Below are 20,876 nucleotides of genomic sequence, written 5' to 3' on the forward strand. Positions count from 1 at the left end.
TTGTGCTGTAACTTCTTTTTTATATAATTATGCATTTTTAATTATTGCATTGTAAGTTTGGATAACTTGGTGATCATGAGTGGGCCTATCACTGTTGTTTTGTTTAGTATACTTGACAAATGTGCCTGGAATTTATCTCCAGCCTTAAGAATGTAACGCCCTTTAGCTTTTGTGGGAGAAACACTAACACAGCCAGAAACAGTTACCGTACTGCCATTTAGACAGTCAGTCAGCGAGAGACAGAAAATTGTGAATTGGCTGAAGGTGAAACCGTTCTTTTTCAGAATCTGATGTGAGATTAGTGCCTGTGCTGCTGGTTTTTAGGAGTCTGCTTATTTCCAATAGGTGCTGCCTCCATATTTGTACATAAACAGATTTGAAAGAGACTATGGATGGATCCAATGAACCGCTCACAACATGGGTGAGCATTCCTTCTTCGAGCTGCAGTCTCCTGTCCCCTCAGAAATGCCTCAGGGTCCCTCGACCCTCAGGAGTGGTGTGGGATGCATAATGGGGGAAGGGGCCATCTGTGGAAATCCTTCTCTTGTGTAAGTGGAAGTGCTTTTTCACTCATGGAAGAGGACAAGTGGATTAACTTGGGGAAAATGGATGCAATTGAGCCACAGTACAGGAAATGGGAGCAGCATATTTAGTAGAAATCAGTGTCTTAGCACCAAATAGAGCATCTCTTTTAAAATGATCTTAAAACAAGCATAAAACTGTTTGGAAAGGTCTCATAGAATCATGGAAAGGGCCATACAGGCCATCTAGTCCAACCCCCTACTCAATGCAGGATAAACACAACTGAAGCCAAGTGTCTTAAAGAAAGGGAATGAGAGCTGACCCGGAATCCCAGCTGCAGAGTACCTAATTGGAGGGAGGAGACATTAAGGAGGTCTGTGAGGTAGATGAGCAGCTGACTCTTGGACTGTAGAGCATTGTAGTCAGTAGCTGAGAATCAACAGGCTTTGTCCTGGAGACAGCCAGAGGGGATGATGGAAAAAGGGAAGACCCGTATCTGGGACTGGAAAACTGCACAGAGGAGAGAGTGCAGCAAGAAGCTGGAGTTGTCCTGGAGGAGACCAGCTGCAACCTGGAGTTGTGGGTAAGTGAGGAAAAAAACCTTACAGAAGTTTAACCCATGAGGAGGCCTCTGTGCATCAATTTAGGCCCCTACAGTGGGAGTAATCCAGAAGCCAGTAAATTATGGAAGCAAAATGAACTGGGATGACTATTGCTGAGATCTTCCTGAATACACAAGATGGGATGATGGAGAGAAAGGGAAATTACTGAGTTAGCTAGCCTGAATAGATCAATCTTGCTGACCAACAGTCTGTTCCCTCTAAATAAAGATTTAGTGAAGGCATTTGATCAGCACTTAGGGCAAGGACATGTCAGAGGGGTGGGCAGGAAACCAGTACAGGAGTGGCAAGAAGAAGAAGGGAACCCCTTTAGAAAACCAGCAGAAGATTTGAAGCTGGGCATGCCCAGATACTTGCAGAGCAAAGTAGGAAATTTTGGTAAATACTCTCTGTGTTGGGCGACAATTTGCGAGGGACTTTCTACTTAGTTGAATTATTCAGCAATATATTCATAATATAGTTTCCAGTTCTTTGTAAAATCTTCTCTCGGTTTTTTATTAACAATGTTTGTCAGCTTGGCCAACACTGTATACTCTGCAAGTTTATCTAGGACCACCAACAATGAAAGAGTATTCCACTCTTCTTCCAAGGAGCTGGGTTTGGCATACATAGATATTCATTCCTCCACTTAATCTTCACAGCAATCCTGTGGGGTAGGTTAGGCTGAAATCAATCAGGGATTTGAACCCAGGTCTTCCCAGTTCTATTGCAGTGTTTTAACCATTACATCACTCATGTGAAAACATGGTGGTGATGACCACCAGAAGAAAGTTGAAAGATTAATCTAAAGCTGGCTGGGTTGCTTCCAAAACAACCTTTTTCTTCCTCTTTCCCCTCCCTCGCTTTGCTGCCATGGTGGAAGTGGAGAGGTGGGCAGGCAGAAGGAACCAGGTAAGATTGGAGGGTGGGCAGGGTGAGGGAACGAGCCCAGCAAGAGGGAAGGAAAGAGTAAGTAGTGGTAAGAGCATAGGGTTACTAGCCTCCAGGTGGTAGCTTTAGATTTCCCACTATTACAACTGATCTCCAGATGACAGAAAGCAGTTCACCAGAGAAAATGGCTGCTTTGGAAGGTGAACTTTATGGCATTATACCCCATTGAAGTCCCTCCCCAAACCCTGCCCTTGTCAGTCTCCATCCCTAAAATCTCCAGGTATTTTCCAACCCAGAACTGGCAACCCTATAAGAGCAGCAGGCGGGGATTTAAGCAAAGCCATAGAGAGGTGAGCTGGCCAGGGAACAGTTAGGGAGGGATGGGATTTCCTCTTCCCCATGCATCCTCTTATTTGATTCTTTTTATATATATATAATTTTTTACTGATTAAGTAGATGGTTAGGATACCATAAGCTTCCAGTGCTCTGTCTTATCTAAAGGAAGCTAAACCTTGTCACATGACCACTTGTTGCTGCTCAGTACTGCATGGAGTACTATCAATACTGCATGGAGTACTATCAGTACTTCTCAAAATATTGTGACATCCTTCATCATCATCATCATCTTATTACAGAAGTGAGAAAATGATTTATCAGGACAACACACACATTTGTACAACAATACCCTGAATTTCAAAGCGAATAAATTTCATACTGAAAAGAAATCCTGTATTGTGTGACTGCATTGTTTATCCTAACCACTTCCTTATTGTGGAAATGCAGGCTCGCAAGGGAGCTGGCGGGAAGGCTGGAGTACAATAAAGTTATTTCCTTTGAATGGGATGGAACCCCTGTCCTGCCCCTTCTGCAGCGATCCTGATTTAGGTGGTCGCCCTTGTTTTGATGAATATTTTATCCTGCTCCCCTGCAAAGGGGAGTACTGTAGCTATTCAGATGGTTTTTACAGTGGGACTGATGCTAGTTGAAATCATTTTTCTGTCTCCGTATCATGTTTATGAATTACAGTTTATGAATTACAGCTTTTAAAACAATCACAACTTAAAAAAATACTGGCATCTTTCATATCACTGCCATATCTAAAAATGTTGTATTGATTTCTTGGAATGTGTTTATTGCAGAAAATATTGTGTGTGTGTGTAAAGTGTCGTCAAGTCGCAACCAACTTATGGTGACCCGTTTGGGGTTTTCATGGCAAGAGACTAACAGAGGTGATTTGCCAGTGCCTTCCTCTGCACAGCAACCCTGGTATTACTTGGTCTCCCATCCAAATACCAACCAGGGCTGACCCTGCTTAGCTTCGGAGATCTGATGAGATCAGGCTAGCCTGGGCCATCCAGGTCAGGGAGCAGAAAATATTACCACCTAACAAAAATAATTGAATATCCTTATCTTGAATGCATTGCCTGGAATCTCCACTTGCTATGAATGATTATTTGTTTTAAATCAGGCGATGTAATTTTGTTTGATACACACAGAAAATCTCTAGAGGATTTAAGTTCTGTTCAATGACCAGCTGGGTGAAATCAGCCTTCTGTCAGAGAAGAATATGAGAGGGAGCTTAGTTGCTTCCCTGTTACAGGGTTAATGATCACCTTAGATTTACACTGCTTTTCAAAATATGAGGATTTCCTGACTGAACAATACGAGGGGGGGAGGGGGGGAGGAATAGAAACTTATATGGTTTCCTTGACAGATAAGTGACTGTACAAAACCAATACCGCAGAGGATTATACGACTTATTGGCCCTTATTTGTATTAAAAATAGAGTTCTTCTCTATCCTTTACTAGTCCCTTTCACATATCTTTGACAGTAGCCTGGCCATGCAGCGGGTGAAACTGCTCCTGGCATGGAAACACAGCACTGAGTTAAAGAATCACATTCTAAATGTTTGCATGCCAGGCTGTTGTTGAACTGAGCCAATGATGAAGTTGCCATTCCTAATGAAGCTGAAAATTAGAGATTGTACTTCAATGGCCTGATCCTGCAGACCTCTGATATGTTAATGTATATTCTCTCTTGTGGGACCTAGAACAAAAACCAAAGCAGGTTACAGGTTGGCAAGGCGCTGCGCTTGCATCAGTGCAGGCAGTCAAAAAGAAAGAAAAAAGGATGGCTGTATTTCTGTTCATGGCTTTAACAATAAAGTAGAAGGATTTTTGCTATTAAGAACAAAAGAGCTTGCCAGGAAAACATTTTTATTGGTGATATTTCTTGCATCTAGGCTTGTATGTACATAATAATCTGAAACTGGTTTTAGTAAATTTTTGTTGTGTTTTCATTTTGTTTTAACAGAAGGAGACGCCACTTGCAAATGCGGCATTTTGGGCTGCAAGGAAAGGAAACCTGGCTCTTCTTCAGCTACTGCTGAACAGTGGACGTGTAGACATAGACTGCAAAGACAGTGTAAGCACCCTGGATGAATGGCAAGAGTCTGATTTTACATCTGTGGGTCAAAGTGGATGAAGTGCTGGGTAATTTGTAGCTAGAAATTCTGCAGGTTTTTTTACATGATTAAAGGAACCTGTGTAGAGCCTCAGTTTGGATCACGGCCATAGCACAGGAGAAGGAATAATTTTTAATATTTTTCCTATGGCTTTTCCTAATGCACACACTTGGCATATGGTACCTGTATGGTGCCTACAAATAAGGCCCAGTAAGGGCATGTTTGTATCTGGAAAAGGGCACAGACTATGCCTATTAAAGGTTAATGAGTATGAGTATGAAAAGGGCACAGTCTGCGGCTATAATTAATCCCTTTCCTCAGCTACTTTCCCTTTTAAAAGACTTGCATGGAGAGATCCTGTTATGACAGTGTGCCATTCTAAGCAGAGTTACACACCCTTCTGAAGTCTTAGAAGAGTGTAACTCTGTTCAGAAGTGCCCTGTATACCATCTAGTGTGGCCTTAGTTTGTGGAGAAAGAACCCGATTCATTTCATCACTTTGTTCTGCACGGTGTAGTGGTTAAAAGTGGTGGTTTGGAGTAGTGCTTTGATCTGGAAAACCGGGTTTGATTCCCCACTCCTCCACATGAGTGGCAGAGGCTAATCTGGTGAACCGGGTTGAAGAAGAAGAGTTTATTTTTATATGCCGACTTTTTCTACCACTTAAGGAAGAAACAAACCGGCTTACAATCACCTTCCCTTCCCCTCTAGACAACCGACACCCTGTGAGGTTGGTAGGGCTGAGGGAGCTGTGACTTGCCCAAGGTCACCCAGCTGGCTTCATGTGGAGGAGTGGGGAAACCCCGGTTCACCAGATTAGCCTCCGCAGTTCATGTGGAGGAGTGGGGAATCAAACCCGAGGGAATCAGAGTCCACTGCTCCAAACCACCACTCTTAGCCACTACACCACGCTCAGCCCCACCTACCTCACAGGGTGTCTGTTGTGGGGAGGGGAGGGGAAGGATTGTAAACCAGTTTGATTCTTCCTTAAGTGGTAGAGAAAGTCGGCATGTAAAAACCAACTCTTCTTCGTTTGATTAAAAGTAAGATTTTAAAACATTTATTACTTTGGAATACAGTTTTGTAAATGAACAGTGTTATTCTGAACAGTTACATCCTTCTACATCCTTTGACTTCAGTGGACTTAGAAGGGTGTAACCTATTTTTAGGATTGCATCATGAATTGCAAATTACATTAGTATTAGTTGTGTGCATATTAGAGGTGTGATTAGATAATTCAATATCTGCTTACCCTGGAATAAATCTTTGGAATTTACTCCCAAGCAAGCCTGTGTAAGATCTAGGGTAGCCAACCTCCAGGTGGCACCTGGAGACCTCCCAGAATTACACCACCTCTCCAGGTCAGTTCCACTGAAGAAAATAGCTAACTTGGAGGGTGAACTCTATGGTGAGGTACCTCCCCTCCCCAAACTCCATCCTCCTCAGGTTCTACTCCCAAATCTCCAGGAATTTCTCAAACCAGAGTTGGCAGCCCTAGTAGGATCAGACTGCATACATTCCTTCGTAGACATATACAAACTCCCCCTTCCCCATATGCAACTTTGGGTACATGTATAGTTTTCACTAAAAATAATGCTATTATATTACACAGAGAAAAGTATTTGATATTGATGCTAATGCCACGGTATGATTAGAATAGCATTTTGGCTAAAGTGGTATTTGAGGACGATGCTCTATATATGCTGAATTCTTAAACTGAGTTTCTGTTTCTGGCTCTGCTTTTATGGCTCTAATTGACTATGTGCCTCTGAGTTTGTCAATATAGGAAATTGGGGTGATGAGTCTTAGCCATTAAATATCTTCTAATGAAATGAATATATCAATATTTCTAGTTCTTAATTTGACCCTATTTGTGGATACTTAATCCATAGTTTGGGGGTATGAACAGACAATACAAATCTTTCTCTAAACTTGAGAAAAGCCCCAGCTTTACAGAAAAATCTGAAATCTTAAGGGGAAAAAATACATTGGGGAATTGACCATCCCATGATAGAAGCAGCACCTGTAGCTTTAAGAAACAAATATCCTCAGTGGCCATTGCTAGGCAACCACAATAGCATTGCCTTCAGCAGTGGCTTTACAGGGGGAGTTGCAGGAAGGCAGGAAATGTATGCAAAGTCCCTTGGTTTGTGGTCTTTGATTCATTGAACAGTGGTGTCCTGAATGGGCTGCGATATTGATTTCTTGGAACAATCTTTATTGTTAAAGCCTGTAATGAATTTCGTATGGAGGACTGTTACCCAATCATATATGATTGGAGCCTTAAGCACTGCTGGTGAATGGTTTTGATTATAGAGGCCCTGTCATAAGCTCAGATACATTGCTCAAAGCCCCGTGTACAAAAACAACACCAGAATACAAACTTCACCACCCGTCAAACTCTGCAGTTAAATAGCTTGATCCTCAAACTTCTTTGCTACAAGACCCCATCGAAGCAAGCAAATGATGCTATGGGGGATATCATGAAGATCGGGTATAAAGACAAATCAACAAAGTAGAGCTATATAGCATAGGAGGAAAAATGAAAGGGTACTGGATGACAGTTGCAGTCTTGGTACACCAGAAGAAGAAGAGTTGGTTTTTATATGCCGACTTTCTCTACCACTTAAGGGAGAATCAAACCAGCTTACAATCACCTTCCCTTCCCCTCCCCACAAGGGACACCCTGTGAGGTAGGTGGGGCTGAGAGAGTTCAGAGAGAACTGTGATGAGCCCAAGGTCACCCAGCAGGCTTCATGTGTAGGAGTGGGGAAACCAACCCGGTTCTCCAGATTAGCCTCCACCGCTCATGAGGAGTGGGGAATCAAACCTGGTTCTCCAGATCAAAGTCTGCCGCTCCAAACCACCACTCTTAACCACTTCACCACCCTGGCTACGCCAGCAGAACATGACAAGTTTTTATAAGAATATCACTCAAGAGTGTGGTGTAGTGAAAGTAGAGAAAGTTTTGCGCAGTGGAAAAATTATTATCAGACATCATTAACTGTCCTTTAGTGTTGCAACGTATCTTTACAACCAGATGATCAAGAAGACTGCAAAGACAATAAAATTGAGGGCATTATCTGTGCTCCTTCTAATTTTAACGTTTTACAAATTGAGGTGGTGTGACTCTCAAGCAGATCTGAGTCCCATCTGCGAATGCCTTCTTACCGCCTCTGATATAAAAAGAGCTTTCAATAGTTAGTCTCTAGTAATGGGAAGGCCTTCTGTGCATACTCTGCAGTATCTGCTCCATTCAGTCAGCAGGTGCAGAGGAACTGTATGGGAGGTTCAGGCTAGTATTTTATACATTTCATGTACTGAATTGTATTTCTTTATCCCCAGCTTGGTACAACAGCACTTATGGTAGCATCATACTATGGCCACAAAGAGTGCGTCCGAGAACTGGTGCTGCAAGGAGCTGACATCAATCTTCAGAGGGAGGTACTGTAAAATTCTGCATTTAAGGACAGATTTCTAAAAGAGACTGTTGTTGACTGGAATGGTTGTAAGTACAGACCAGACATTCAAGATCTGTTATTATACTGTGGAGACTTTGGTCTTTCCCAGGAGTCTGCTTTTAAAGAGCCAAATAGCCCACCCCTTCCCTGGGTGTACCCAGCCTCTCTGAGGGAGCAACCCACAAAATAAACACAAAATACCCTATGCTGAACAAAGTAATACTATATAAATATATCAGCACGCAGGCTCACAATATCAAACTACCCAAGAAATACATGCACTACTGTAAATAACACTCCCACAGCTGCTTCCACTCCTGCCTGCCCATGTGGGGCTCCTGCAGGTGGCAATTGCCATCCTCGCTCAGAGCGAAGAGCATCTCTTGCTTGACCACGATGGGGAGCATTCAGAGGGACAGTGATTCTTGCACTGCGTCCTGACCTTTTGCCCAAGGTCCCAGAATCACTAAGCTTACCCCTGTTTTGTTGGGGAGTTAGCCTGTCTGGTTTCTAGCTAGTACCTCTGACCAAGTTGTTTTCTGGAGGTCTTCAACTGATGACAGAAAACAGTAACGAATAGGATGGATGGCACTGATATTCTGAACTTTCTCGGTTACTTGCAACCAGGATAGCAATTTCTTGCTCTAGGGTTTCTTGTCAGGCTTTTGTATTATCAGGAAGGACTGATTGCCATAAAACCGCAAAGAGAAGGAAACCGTAATCACACTCAGGGTTAGTCTGACTCAGTCAGAGATAAATATCCCTCAGCTACGGTGTGTCTTAATCATCCTCTTTCATGCTGGCCTTTGAACTGCATATCTCAAAGGGACTGCAGTTGTATGCACAGTTGCAGTTGCCAATATGGAGGGGGGGGGCTTTTTGTTATTTGAACCTAAAACGAATTTTAATTATTAATAAGGTTGCAGGATTTTTTTTCCTAGTAGGGCTCCTCCTGTATCTTTCACATAGATATGGCCGGCATTAATTCAAGAGGTTACCATTTCTCAGACCTTTTCTCCAAGCTAGAAAAGCTTCATGCTGTTTGGCATGGAGGCACAGATGAGGGGGGGAAAGCGTGAATGCTCAATGTCACGAAAATACCTTCCAGAAGCATATAGTATGTCTTTGAATTCATATATAGTCTGTCAAGATTTGCATCAGAATTGTTCAGAAGCCGTGTGCTGAAGTCCTGAAACAGTAGTAGTTTTGTCAGGAATTTGAAGTGATTTTGAACTGATCAAAAAACAGAGGTCATTTGAAAGACTGACCTCGTTGTTTGTTTGTTTGTAACACTGATACACACTCGTTTGGCTAAAATAAGCCACCAAAGCAGTTAACAAATAAGAGAAATTTTAAACGAATAACAACAAGTAAATAAGGTAACTATGGTCTTTATAAAGCAAGTAAATAACTTAAGCTTGAACAATGTCATAGCTGGGCTGAAATGAGATTGGGTCCATCAATGGCTGTTAGCCATGCTAAATGGAGCTTTCGTGTTCTTATGTACTAAACTTCTAAATACCAGTTGATGAGGGACAGCAACAGGGAGAGGAATTGGCATTTGTGCCCCTTTGGGCCTTCCAGTGCTTCTTATTTTCCACTGTGGAGAAAATATGCTGGACTTAATGGATTTTGATCTGGTCCAGCATGACTCATCTGAAACTTTGTCCAATAGCAGCAGGGGTGGTCAAAAATCAAAAAGTACAGCAGGTGCCATTTGAATGCAGGATCCAAAGGCTTTCTTGACAATAAGAGTTTTTACCTGATGGCAAAATGCTGTCAGGGAAGGCACAAAAGAGACTTCCTAGGGAGGGATCTCCATAATCTTGTCCCCACCGTTGAAGAGGCCCTATCCAACGTGTCCACCAATAGACCTCTGATGGAAATGGCACACAGTGAAGGGCCTCCGATGCAGTTCTTCATGTTCAGCAAGGATCCTGATCTGTTTCCAGGCTCAATTTAAAAAGTGGGGTTTGTTTTTAAAGCCCTAAACAAACTGGCAACTAATGAAATCAGTAGAAAATTAGTAGAATATCGTCCAATTGGATAGTCCAAGCTAGCAATCAGGTGGCTGTATACTGTAGCTGCTTGAAAGCAATCCTGTGTAGAACATAGTACCATGGTCAAGGGGTCATAATTAAGGCATGCATGACTATGGATAAGTCATTTCTTTCCAAGAAAGGGACAATCCAACTGATCTGGAATTAGGGATATCAATCCCTATGCCAAATTACAACATCACCGGATCTAACAGTGGACAAATGGGTATTCTTACATGAATTCAAGTAGGCTAGAATTTCTGCTATGAGGCTTTCATCCAACAAAGCACTTAATGTATGTGAATAGTTCTGTTATCTCCATGTATTTAATCATCTGATAAAGGGACCTAGGAGAATAAAGCTAGTGTAACCATGACTGTACCTACAAAATTAGAAAGGCGTAGTCGTGCATCTCCATGAACACATTCTGTTTGAGTAAAGATGACTGGCTTACCACATGGTAACATGCACATATCTGTAAGCTACCAGCTGATAAACGGTTCCCTGTTCTCACCCACAGATGTTCCCATAGAGCCAGCATGGTGTACTGGTTTGGAGTGGTAGACTCTAATCTGGAGAACCCGGTTTGATTCCGCGCTCCTCCACGTGAGCGGCGAACTCTAATATGGTGAACCGGGTTGGTTTCCCCACTCCTACACATGAAGCCAACTGGGTGATATTGGAGTAGTCACAGCTCTCTTAGAGCTCTTTCATCCCCACCTATGTGTTGTGGGGACGGGAAGGGAAGGGGGTTGTTTATCAGGTTTGATTCTTCCTTAAGTGGTAGAGAAAGTCGGCATATAAAAACCAACTCTTCTGTTCAGGTGTCTTTTGTTAACAAAATTTGGATCACATCTTGCATTCACCAAAACACTGATATACAGTAACGCCTGAATGAAAAGTAAGGGTGTCTATGTCAAGATGTCCGACAAGGCCTTGCACAGCTTGCAAGGTGTATTCCACTATCAGAGACAATGGGCCCATTCCCCCTTCCCTCACAGCTACAGACAGAAATGTAACAGCTTCAGTACTCAGCACATGTACTAAAATTGAAATGATACAGACATGTAACAGCTTCAGCTTTCTCTGTGGTTATCTGTGCAATGAGAAATGCATTCGCTAACCTTTAAATGAATAGGAGTTTTACTGGGGGGAAATGTTGGTAATTCTGTAAGTGACATTCTCTAAGCGTGCCATTCTTCAAGAATATCTCCTGCTATACGTGAGACTTTGAGTGCACCTAAGGCCTCAGGCAGCACTGGCCTTTCCATTTAAAGTATAAATGCAGTCTATACTTAATTCAAACGCAATCCCATGCTACATGCGATCTTCCTGTCTGTCTTTTTCAGTCTGGTGCCACTGCCCTATTCTTCGCTGCCCAACAAGGTCACGATGATGTTGTGAAGTTTCTGTTCGAGTATGGAGCCTCCACAGAGTTTAAAACCCAAGTAAGAGATTATGCTTGATTTTGGTGGATTTAGGCAGGAAGGAAAAGGCTGCTGTTTTCTGCTGATCAGAGACTTGGCCCGGAAAGCAAGCAAGAGGCCCATGAAGTAATCTTCCCCTCTTGCCATGCAGTTCTCTGGCAGGACACTGATCCCAGTCTGGCTTTTATTGCTTATTTTTCATTGCATGGGTGTTCCTTCGTTTCCTTACACTTTGTACTCTTACATTTTGAAACGGCAGAATGAAAGCTGACCAGATTGATTGCCGTATTTATGCTGTTCAGTCATGTGAAAGCCAGAAGCACAGACATGGCTCTCTCATTAGATGTCAGAGTGTGAGGGTATGGAATTGCTACTGCAGGCACTCTGGTAACTGGATTTTTTTAAAAAAAGATGTTGTCATTTTATGTACACTTGTATACCTGCTAGAATAAAATAACTCATAAGATTGAGCTGGTATGGTCTGGATTGTGCAGGAATCTTTCTTCGTCTTCTTTTTTAATTATACTGTACAGACGATTAACAACTACCCTGTGAAACAGGGATCCCCAACCTTGTTGAGCCTGTGGGAACTTTTGGAATTTTGAGAAATGATAATGGGCACCACTGCAAAATAATTGCTTTAGGAGGCAATTACAAAAAAAAAAAGGCGGGAAATAAAAGCCAAGCGTCCTCCTGAGCAGCATTTCCAAATGATGCCTCCTGGAGTCTTCTGAAATACCTTAAGTAAAGTTCAGGAAAGCCAGCATTGGTTGTTTGCTTTGAGGAAGTGGTGTTTTGGACACCAGGCAAGTGGACAACAGGGAAGATGACTGGGGAAGGCACTGGCAAACCACCCCGTAAACAAAGTCTGCCTAGGAAACGTCGGGATGTGATGTCACCCCATGGGTCAGGAATGACCCGGTGCTTGCACAGGGGACCTTTACCTTTTTAACTTCCTATAGTATGCTAGTTTGACATTAAAATGCACTCATTCTCAATAAATTCATTAGTTTGGGAGTTCCTTAACTTCTTATAGCATGCTAGTTTGACATTAAAACAATCTCCCAGATGCTTTTAAACCATTCTGCTGGTACTGGTGCATTAACTTTCTTCCAAAAAGGGGTCGCCATAAGTTGGCTGCGACTTGACGGCACTTTACACACACACAGTGAGAAACAGTGCACATTTGGGAAGCAGTGATTACATTCAAAACTATATCTCTTAAATCTTTTTCTTCTACTCTGCCCCTTAGTTATCTCAGAAGGACTGCCTTAGGATCAGCTGGGAAACCATATCTAGTTATAGCCTTAATTAATTATACTATCTTTTGCTAAAAGCCTTTATGTTGGAACAGTGCCAAAATATATGAATAAAATCTGCATTTGAACTCTTAACACTGCCAGTAGCTATCCAAAATAGGATAGGATGCAACTCAATTGATGTGGTGTTAAATACCATTGATAATTATCTCTTGTAAGATTTTTCTCTTAATTAAGTTGGTATCAGGTTTGGTAAAGATAATTTGTGAAATGTGCAGAGTATGTGTACTGCATCCGGTATAATTGTTTCATGCTGAGCATATATGAATGAATTGCAACAGTATGGAAACAAAAAGCTGTTCTTACATCACAGCTGTCTCTGATCTTGCACCAACAGGGTGGTAGCTTCCTTGTGGCGCAGGGTTGTTTTTCACTCAACATCTCCTCACTTTTAGCTTCACCAAAGATGAGAAAACTAAACTCAGAAATAAACACATGCACATCATATCTAGGATCATATTAGACAAGACATAGTTCACAGATCTATGTCTTTTAAAGGTAAACTTCAGATGGATCGGTTTGGATTGGGGCCTTTTGGGAAGGCCAGAGGGGATTTAATCCTTCCAGCCCTGCATGATTTTACCTATCCACACACATACCTGTGCTCCTGTTTGGAAAGGGGAAAAAAGATGGGCACCTATCCTAAGAGTGTATGTGGAGGGGGGGGGGCGGTTCAGTAGGCAAAATGGTTTGGTGGAGGAAAGCTTCATCTCTGTTTCTGCATTGCTCCAATAGGAGTCAGGACTGTTCCTGAAATGTATTAAACAACAACACTGGTAGGATCTGGTCATGTACCTCCCAGCACAGGGCTGGATTAACCATTAAGCAAAATAAGCACGTGCTTAAGGCATCAAGGGGAGGGGGGCACCACAGAAAGTTTCCATTGCCGGATTTACCATGGACCATAAGGTGCAAAACTGCAACTGGTGCAGCTGAACCAGGGTCTGCAAAAAGCCCCCCCACACACAATAAATGAAGAAAATTACATACATACAGTGACTTAAAAACAAACCCTGAACATCACAATTTTTACTCTTATCCTTTAAAAAAACATAAGGATGAAGAAAAAGTGGGAACTGAGAATAATCAATCACACTAGGCTCAATATATTATTTTTTATTTTATTAAATAATTTAATATATTTTTATTTTTATATTAAATAATTTAATATTTTACACACACACATATATATTTATGGGGGCACCAAAATCTTATAAGTGCTTAGGGCCTCTAAAGGTCTTAATCCGGCCCTGTCCCAGCGTCTCCTCTATTTTGCTCCTTAGAGTTGAAGAAAATAAGTCGCCTGTTTTTTCTGAACTAGAACGCATGTTTCTGCCATTAGAATTATCGGGCGCATTCTGTGGGGTGGGTCCTGGGGACAGCACCTTTCTAGGCTGGTTTATAGGACAATGTTGAACTTCTTTGGCTACCACTAGTACATCGCTGGTATACTTTTCTGAACAGAAGAGCTCTATGCAATTAGCACATGGCTTGTCCTCACTAAATCGGTGTGAGGCTGGTCCCTATTATTTCCAATATTCACCTAGATAATTTAGGCTGAGAGACACTGACCTGCCTGAGATGACAGACTGGTGTGAACAGATGTGCTTCTCAAACACAGATCTTGAACACAGATCACTCAGTTCTGGACCCTTTCACTTGTGGGACTATCCCAGACTGCAACAAAATATATTAAATTTCAGGGCGCCAGCTGCAAAGAAATCTCAGTAGTAGCTGATCGATGTCAGTCACCACTTGGTCAGTCTGGCCACGCTGCAAAAAAACCCCAACCTGATGGTGGCTTTGCATATCACAGGAAGTGCCGAATAGTGCTTTTCTTTTTTTTGGACTTCTAGGTTGATGTGCTAATAAGGAATTGGCTCAGCTCCATGAAGAGGAAATGCAGCAGTTCCTCTTTTACACATTGCCTGGAAAGCGCAAAAAGCATTTAAGTGACGATTAGAAATTACCTGCTTTTTTGATGCTTTCTGTTATGGTATAAGGATGCTTGAACTCTGCCATTGTCAATAAAAGCAAGTGTGCTGACCGGCCGTGCATTGCTATTTGGACTTTAATATATTACACTGTAATTGTAGGTCAGTTTGTAAAAGCATTGTATATTGGCTGAGAGCCGTGTTTTTATGGCATGAAAGGGTTGCTATCCGTAGCAGTTTCATCTGTTCTAAATGCTCAGCATCAATGGTACAGTTTTTGCCTCTGCTTTCTGGCTGAAAAGATCTGATGTATACAATTGACGATTTCTTGGTAACCTTACAGTCCTTATGCTAATATCTCTGTTTGGATTTGCTCCCATTCAATTGTGCTAGTGCTGGATTTGACTCTCAGAGTTTCCACCAATGTGAGCCAACAAGAACAACAGCAGTGCCATCTCAGCTAATTCCTTACAGATGTGGTCAAAATTGTTCCAGAATTAAAGGAGTCCTAGCCTTACAAAGAAAGGGCAGAGAAAACTATGAACGATGCGGAAAACCTTCCGTATTAAGGGCTATCTGGCCTGTTACCATTTAAATGAAGTCAAGTAAGCGAATCCCTAGATTGTTACCATATACACCATTTCTATAGCACCATCTATTGATCATGTATACAGAAGAAGACAATTCTCTTTCCTGAGGTGCTTACAATCTAAAATTTGACCTAAAAGACACTGTGGGGGAGAGAGGGAGGTGAAGGTAAGAATAAAATTATTCTTTCCAGCTGCAGGTGCTTGAGCTTAGTTTCAATAGAGGTTTTGCCAAAGATGGTTGCAGTTTAATGACTGTCTGTTTCACCCTCTCCCCCCTAACCGTTGTATGTGCATGAAACGGAATGCTTTGTGTCTGTCATTGAGGAGAGATTTGAGGATATGTCTCTGCTGCCTTCTTGTATCATTTGAAGTTAAGTGGTGCCTGCCAACCCGGAAGAGTGTGTTTCTGATAGTGAAAAGGCAAGAGAAGAAGAGAGAGCACTGAACTGTCTTTGGCTTCCAAGATACTTTTCACATACTGGGAACACTGCAGGGAATTAGAAGTGGCAGGTCCCTACAAGCAATAGAATGTGTATAAGATCTTGGTGCTCTGCTCAGATTTCTTAGGAAGGTTCAGATTCTTTTAAAAGGTTGGGCATTTTATGTAAAGGGGAACTGAGAGAAACAGGGAAAGGAGGTTTGTTTCCAGCCTCTGTGAGCCAGATACTAAGAAATGTTCAGCACTTTCTGTTCTCTTCAGCCTTTGTTTATTTCTCTTTCCTTGTGCCCAGTCTGGTTTTTTCCTCCCCTTCAGGACGGAGGCACTGCACTGCTAGCTGCTTGTCAGTACGGGCATAGGAAAGTGGCGGAGACCTTGCTGAAGCATGGTGCCAACATTCATGATCAGCTTTACGTGAGTTGCCTTGGAGTCATATTCATAGCTCATCCTCCCTTTCCCCTGAAAATTGGAAAGCCTAGGGAGCCTTTCCAGGGTTCATTCCTTTTCTAAATAGAGAGTAAAGAGCTAAAACTGAACCGTTTCTCTATAAGTTTACACATTGGGATGTACTAGAGGGACAATATCATAGGTTGACCCATCTCTCCCCATATGCTCCACATATTGCATGGAATTAAATTCTAAACTAAGGTGCTAGAATTCCAGACTGTATCTTTTCAAACTGTACGTGGAAGTCATTTTTTAAAAAATCTTTCTCATGTAAAACAATTCTCATTACCTAGAAGACAAGCACATCAGGGCATGGTTAAGCATAGGTTATTCCCTTGAGAGTTCTAGTCTTCTTCACGCAAGGATCTCTTTACATTGGAGGAGCATTAGTCTAAAAGGGTACAGTCCACAATTCTGCCTCCTCAGTCTGTATAATGTATTACATGGCTCTTGGACACAGACGCTGAAAGTCCTTGAGTGTAAAAATGAGAGGTGACGTGAATCCTGGGAGGAATTTAGGGCTCTTCTAGCAATGGCTGATGTATCTGTAGGAAAATCTGCCTCATACGTGAAAAATCCTTGCTTTTATTCAGTCACTATGAAAAGAATTCTTCTGTAATGGAGACCCCTGGGCAGAAAAAAAAGGAAGATATGTAATATATGCCTGGTGGGATGTGGAATAGTATATAGCCTGATCTCGTCAGATCTTGGAAGCTAAGCTGGGTCAGTACTTGGAAGGGAGACCTCCAAGGAAAGGCTCTGCAGAGGAAGGCAATGGCCAACCATCTCCGCTTAATCACTTGCCTTGAAAACCCCACTAGGGGTTGCTATAAGTCGGCTGTGACTTGGCGGCATTTTGCATACTCGATATATGCCTGGAGGTTTCTGGTGGATCTGTTTTATCTGTTTGTGTTACTCTTCCTACTTCTCTGTTGCTTCAGCATCTTCTTACCCTCTGTTCTTTCAACATCTGCTCAGAATACCTTCATCTTTTCCATCCGTTCTCCCGGTCTTCTCTGATCATTTCTACTGCCTTCTTCTTTTATTGAGCATGGTGTTATTACACTTATTGAAAATTAACATTCATTCAGGGTTTTGAAAAGAACGGTTTGTATGACACAGAAGTCATGTCGATCAATCTGGGTTGCTTCACATTACAAACTCACACCTGATAAAAGGCAGAGTAAGAATTCTGAAAGACACAAAAAAATGGTTGCAATCCAGCTCTAATCAAACACTGGATTGCCTGGGACCTAGATAATCATTACTGTGCAGACACAGAACTGTACTAACTATATGTTCAGAAGCAGGAAGCTTTCAGTGTATTCCACAGGAGGGGGGTGGGGAAATGTCCATGAGCAGGACAGCAAGATTCATTTCATTCATGTCTCTCAGGAACAAATAGGTTTGTTGTGTGGTCTGAATGCAGCTTCTGGTTTTCAAAGCTAATGCAAAACTGCTATTTATGATGAAGAACTTAAATTTCAAAATGACACTGTTATGTAAATACTTAAGAGGTGGAAAGTTATATACTTTGGTTATTTTCATTCAAAGATGGAGGCTTTTTATTAATTATTAGAACAAGCTAAAACCAGAGGAAGATGTAAAAACAGAGGTATTGTTATATGTCCAGGCTTCATGTTTATTCGTAATCCACCGTATTGTAATTGAGGGATGTTATGTAGGTTGGGATATTGTCATGTATTTAGACTTAAGGTCACTATTTAGTTAATATACAGGGCAGTATAGTTAGATACACAGTATGCTCCATATGCATGAGTTTACTATTAGTGCAGCCTTTTGTATATTTCTATATTCCACTTTCAATTTTTTGAGGATTAAATTTTGTTTAAAAAATATAATTGTAATATAATTGTAAATGTGTAAGTGCTTTTGCATTTCTAAAAGAAATTGGTCATGATGCAGCCAGAGCTAAACACATTGAAGAGTCTGAGAAATCAGTTGTAGGGTTAAGCACATGCTTATTTTTAAAAAGACTCTATTAGATTGCTTTGAATAATTTAATAAAATAGTTGAGAAAGATTTGGGAGATCCAGGCCCTTGCTTAATCAAACTACTCTCGGTCACCATTCAAAAATGTTAATGTATTTAATGTTAAAACACATAAGGAAGTTTTAAAAATAAAAAGAAGTCTCTCTCATCCAAGCCTTTGCTTATCTTCTGTTGCTCAATTATGCTAGCGAGGGGCTTTCTGACTGGCCGACTGCCATGAAAGCCAGTCTTCAAATACACACTTGCTGGAACAATTACTCAGAAAACCTTCAGACTTGTAGCTTAATCTTTCAATTGATTACATATAAGGATGGGAACAGACTAATTAAACAGCAGCCTTGCCTGTTGCTTTTATCAGCAGTGAGTAAAGAAATCTGGCCTCCCTTCCCCTTCCTCCTCATTTCAACTGGACTGATTTAATTGGGGATCCTGACGGTTCTCCTTTGGGCTGGCTGCTGACCTGTATGCTGATGAACTGGAACCAGCTGGATCTTAGAGCTAGAGAATAATGGTTTTAATTGTAAATTATTTTATAGGTTGATGTATTTATGACTTATTGTATATGAATTTTTAATTGATGTTAGCTGCTCTGAGCTCGGCCTTAGCTGGGATAGAGCAGGGTAAAATTTTTAAAATAAATACAATAAATAAATGCCTTGTGGTAAACCAGAAAAGCATATCTGTGGTTATGGGGAAAGTAAAAGGATTTTTGCATTGTAATGGGAATGACAGGAGATAGTCCTATTAAGAACATTTTGCTACCTTAAACATAATTACATATTTTTTCATACAAAGGATGGAGCAACTAGCGTGTTCCTGGCTGCCCAAGGTGGCTACCTGGATTTAATTCGGTTATTACTGGGTTCAGGAGCAAAGGTCAACCAGCCAAGGCAGGTAATGTTCTGCATTATTAAGACAGCATTTTGTTCTCCCTCTCTTGGTTTTTTGTTTGTTTTAAAGATTCCCTCCTCTGTTACATGCTAAAATTATGACCTGTCGTGACTTAATACTTAGTAAATTCCAACAAATGCTGTGTTTTGGTTCTTAAGTTAATATTTGATAACAGTTGGAATTGTATGTTAATATTTGGCTCCCTGTGCAGACTGCCGAAGTTGTAGGTTAACTTGCTTTGATAATTTGGCATCTCTACAGCTACATCTTCTCTTCTGAAATGCTCAGCATTTTGTTCCCTAGTGATTCAACCTGATAAAACAATGGAGCTAAATAAACCCTAGTTACACATCTTCTCTTTGTATATGATCTTGTTTAAAACCACATATTAGGTGTTGTTTATTTTAAAATGTTTATTCTGCCTTAAATACTCTCAAAGTGGTTAACAAAAGTAATAGGAAAAAACCCTATAAAGCCACAGAACAATAAGCCCAATTAAAAACAATAAATACAGCAATAAAAGAAAACATATATATTAAGAGCAGTTATAATCCAAAAGAGATTAAAAGTGTGAATAAACAGGTGGATTTTGGATCGGGTGCTGTTTCCAAACAAACTTTAAAGGTAGCCTTTGTACAACTCATTGTCGTAATCAAACTTGGATGTAAATATAGTATTATGGATAACATTGGCATGAACATTTGTATCCAGGGAAGATTATCAACTTAAACTAGTAAAAAACACTTCAAGCATCAGATGTTGCATGAAATGGAATCCAGAAGTTACCCTCAAACTGTGTATCTGATCCTTAAGTGGGAGTGTAAGCCCATCCAGAACAGAAGAATTCCACTTTATTTAGTCAATTCACATCTAGACTGAGTTGATTCACTACTGACTCCACCTGTTTAGAGCACCTACTGCATTAATGGACAAGTAGAGCTGGGTATCGCCACATATTAATGACTCCAAATCTCTGGGTGACCTCAGTCCATTGTTTCACATATACACATGAAGCTGCCTTATACTGAATCAGACCCTTGGTCCATCAAAGTCAGTATTGTCTACTCAGACCAGCAACGGCTCTCCAGGGTCTCAGGCAGGGGTCTTTCACATCACGTACTTGTCAGAGATTGAACCTGGGACCTTCTGCATGCCAAGCAGATGCTCTACCACTGAGCCACAGCCCCTTCTCAATTAAATAGCATGTGTAGGGAATAGATCTTTGAGGACAAATGCCCCATAACTTTAATTTCAGCTCTACCTTCTGCACCCTCTCTGATAGATAAGAGCAGAACCACCAAAGCTTGACACCTCCTACTGCTAATCCAGGCAAACAGGATCTCAGCAAGCCAGAATACCATGCCAGAGTGTCTATGGGGAGCCCTGCTCTTTATTTTATTTCAGTGAAGAAAGATGTCTGCCAGTGACGAATTACTTTTCTGATGGAAAAGTCTTTCTTTGTTGAAGGAAGATTGGGAAAGAAGGGAGTCATAGGATCCAACCCAATGTGCTCTGATAGTCATGCCTTTTTACAGCATAAAAAATGAAGGGTTTTTAAAAGTGAAAATATCATCATTGTCATACAGAGTAATGTTTTCATATTACTAATGTGTTTAATTAGTAATGCGTTTAATAAGAGCCCTGTGGCGCAGAGTGGTAAGCTGCAGTACTTCAGTCCAAGCTCTGCTCACGACCTGAGTTCTATTATGATGGAAGTCAGTTTCAGGTAGCTGGCTCAAGATTGACTCAGCCTTCCATCCTTCCGAGGTCAGTAAAATGAGTACCCAGCTTGCTGGGGGTAAAGGAAAGATGACTGGGGAAGGCACTGGCAAACCACCC

At 41.4% G+C, this 20,876-nt stretch overlaps 1 protein-coding gene across 1 annotated transcript in view; it reads left to right on the forward strand.

The window, feature by feature from the left end:
- The window catches only part of ANKRD29 (ankyrin repeat domain 29), a 28,432-nt gene that overhangs the window by 3,283 nt on the left and 4,273 nt on the right, over positions 1-20,876 (forward strand). The window contains exons 2-6 of the mRNA XM_056854804.1: positions 4,327-4,437; positions 7,823-7,921; positions 11,327-11,425; positions 16,002-16,100; positions 18,942-19,040. Coding sequence (XP_056710782.1) covers positions 4,327-4,437; positions 7,823-7,921; positions 11,327-11,425; positions 16,002-16,100; positions 18,942-19,040 — 507 coding nt within the window. The remainder of the gene's footprint in view (positions 1-4,326; positions 4,438-7,822; positions 7,922-11,326; positions 11,426-16,001; positions 16,101-18,941; positions 19,041-20,876) is intronic.

This window comes from Euleptes europaea, chromosome 8, assembly GCF_029931775.1.
Source record: "Euleptes europaea isolate rEulEur1 chromosome 8, rEulEur1.hap1, whole genome shotgun sequence".
Classification (NCBI taxonomy): Eukaryota; Metazoa; Chordata; class Lepidosauria; order Squamata; family Sphaerodactylidae; genus Euleptes; species Euleptes europaea.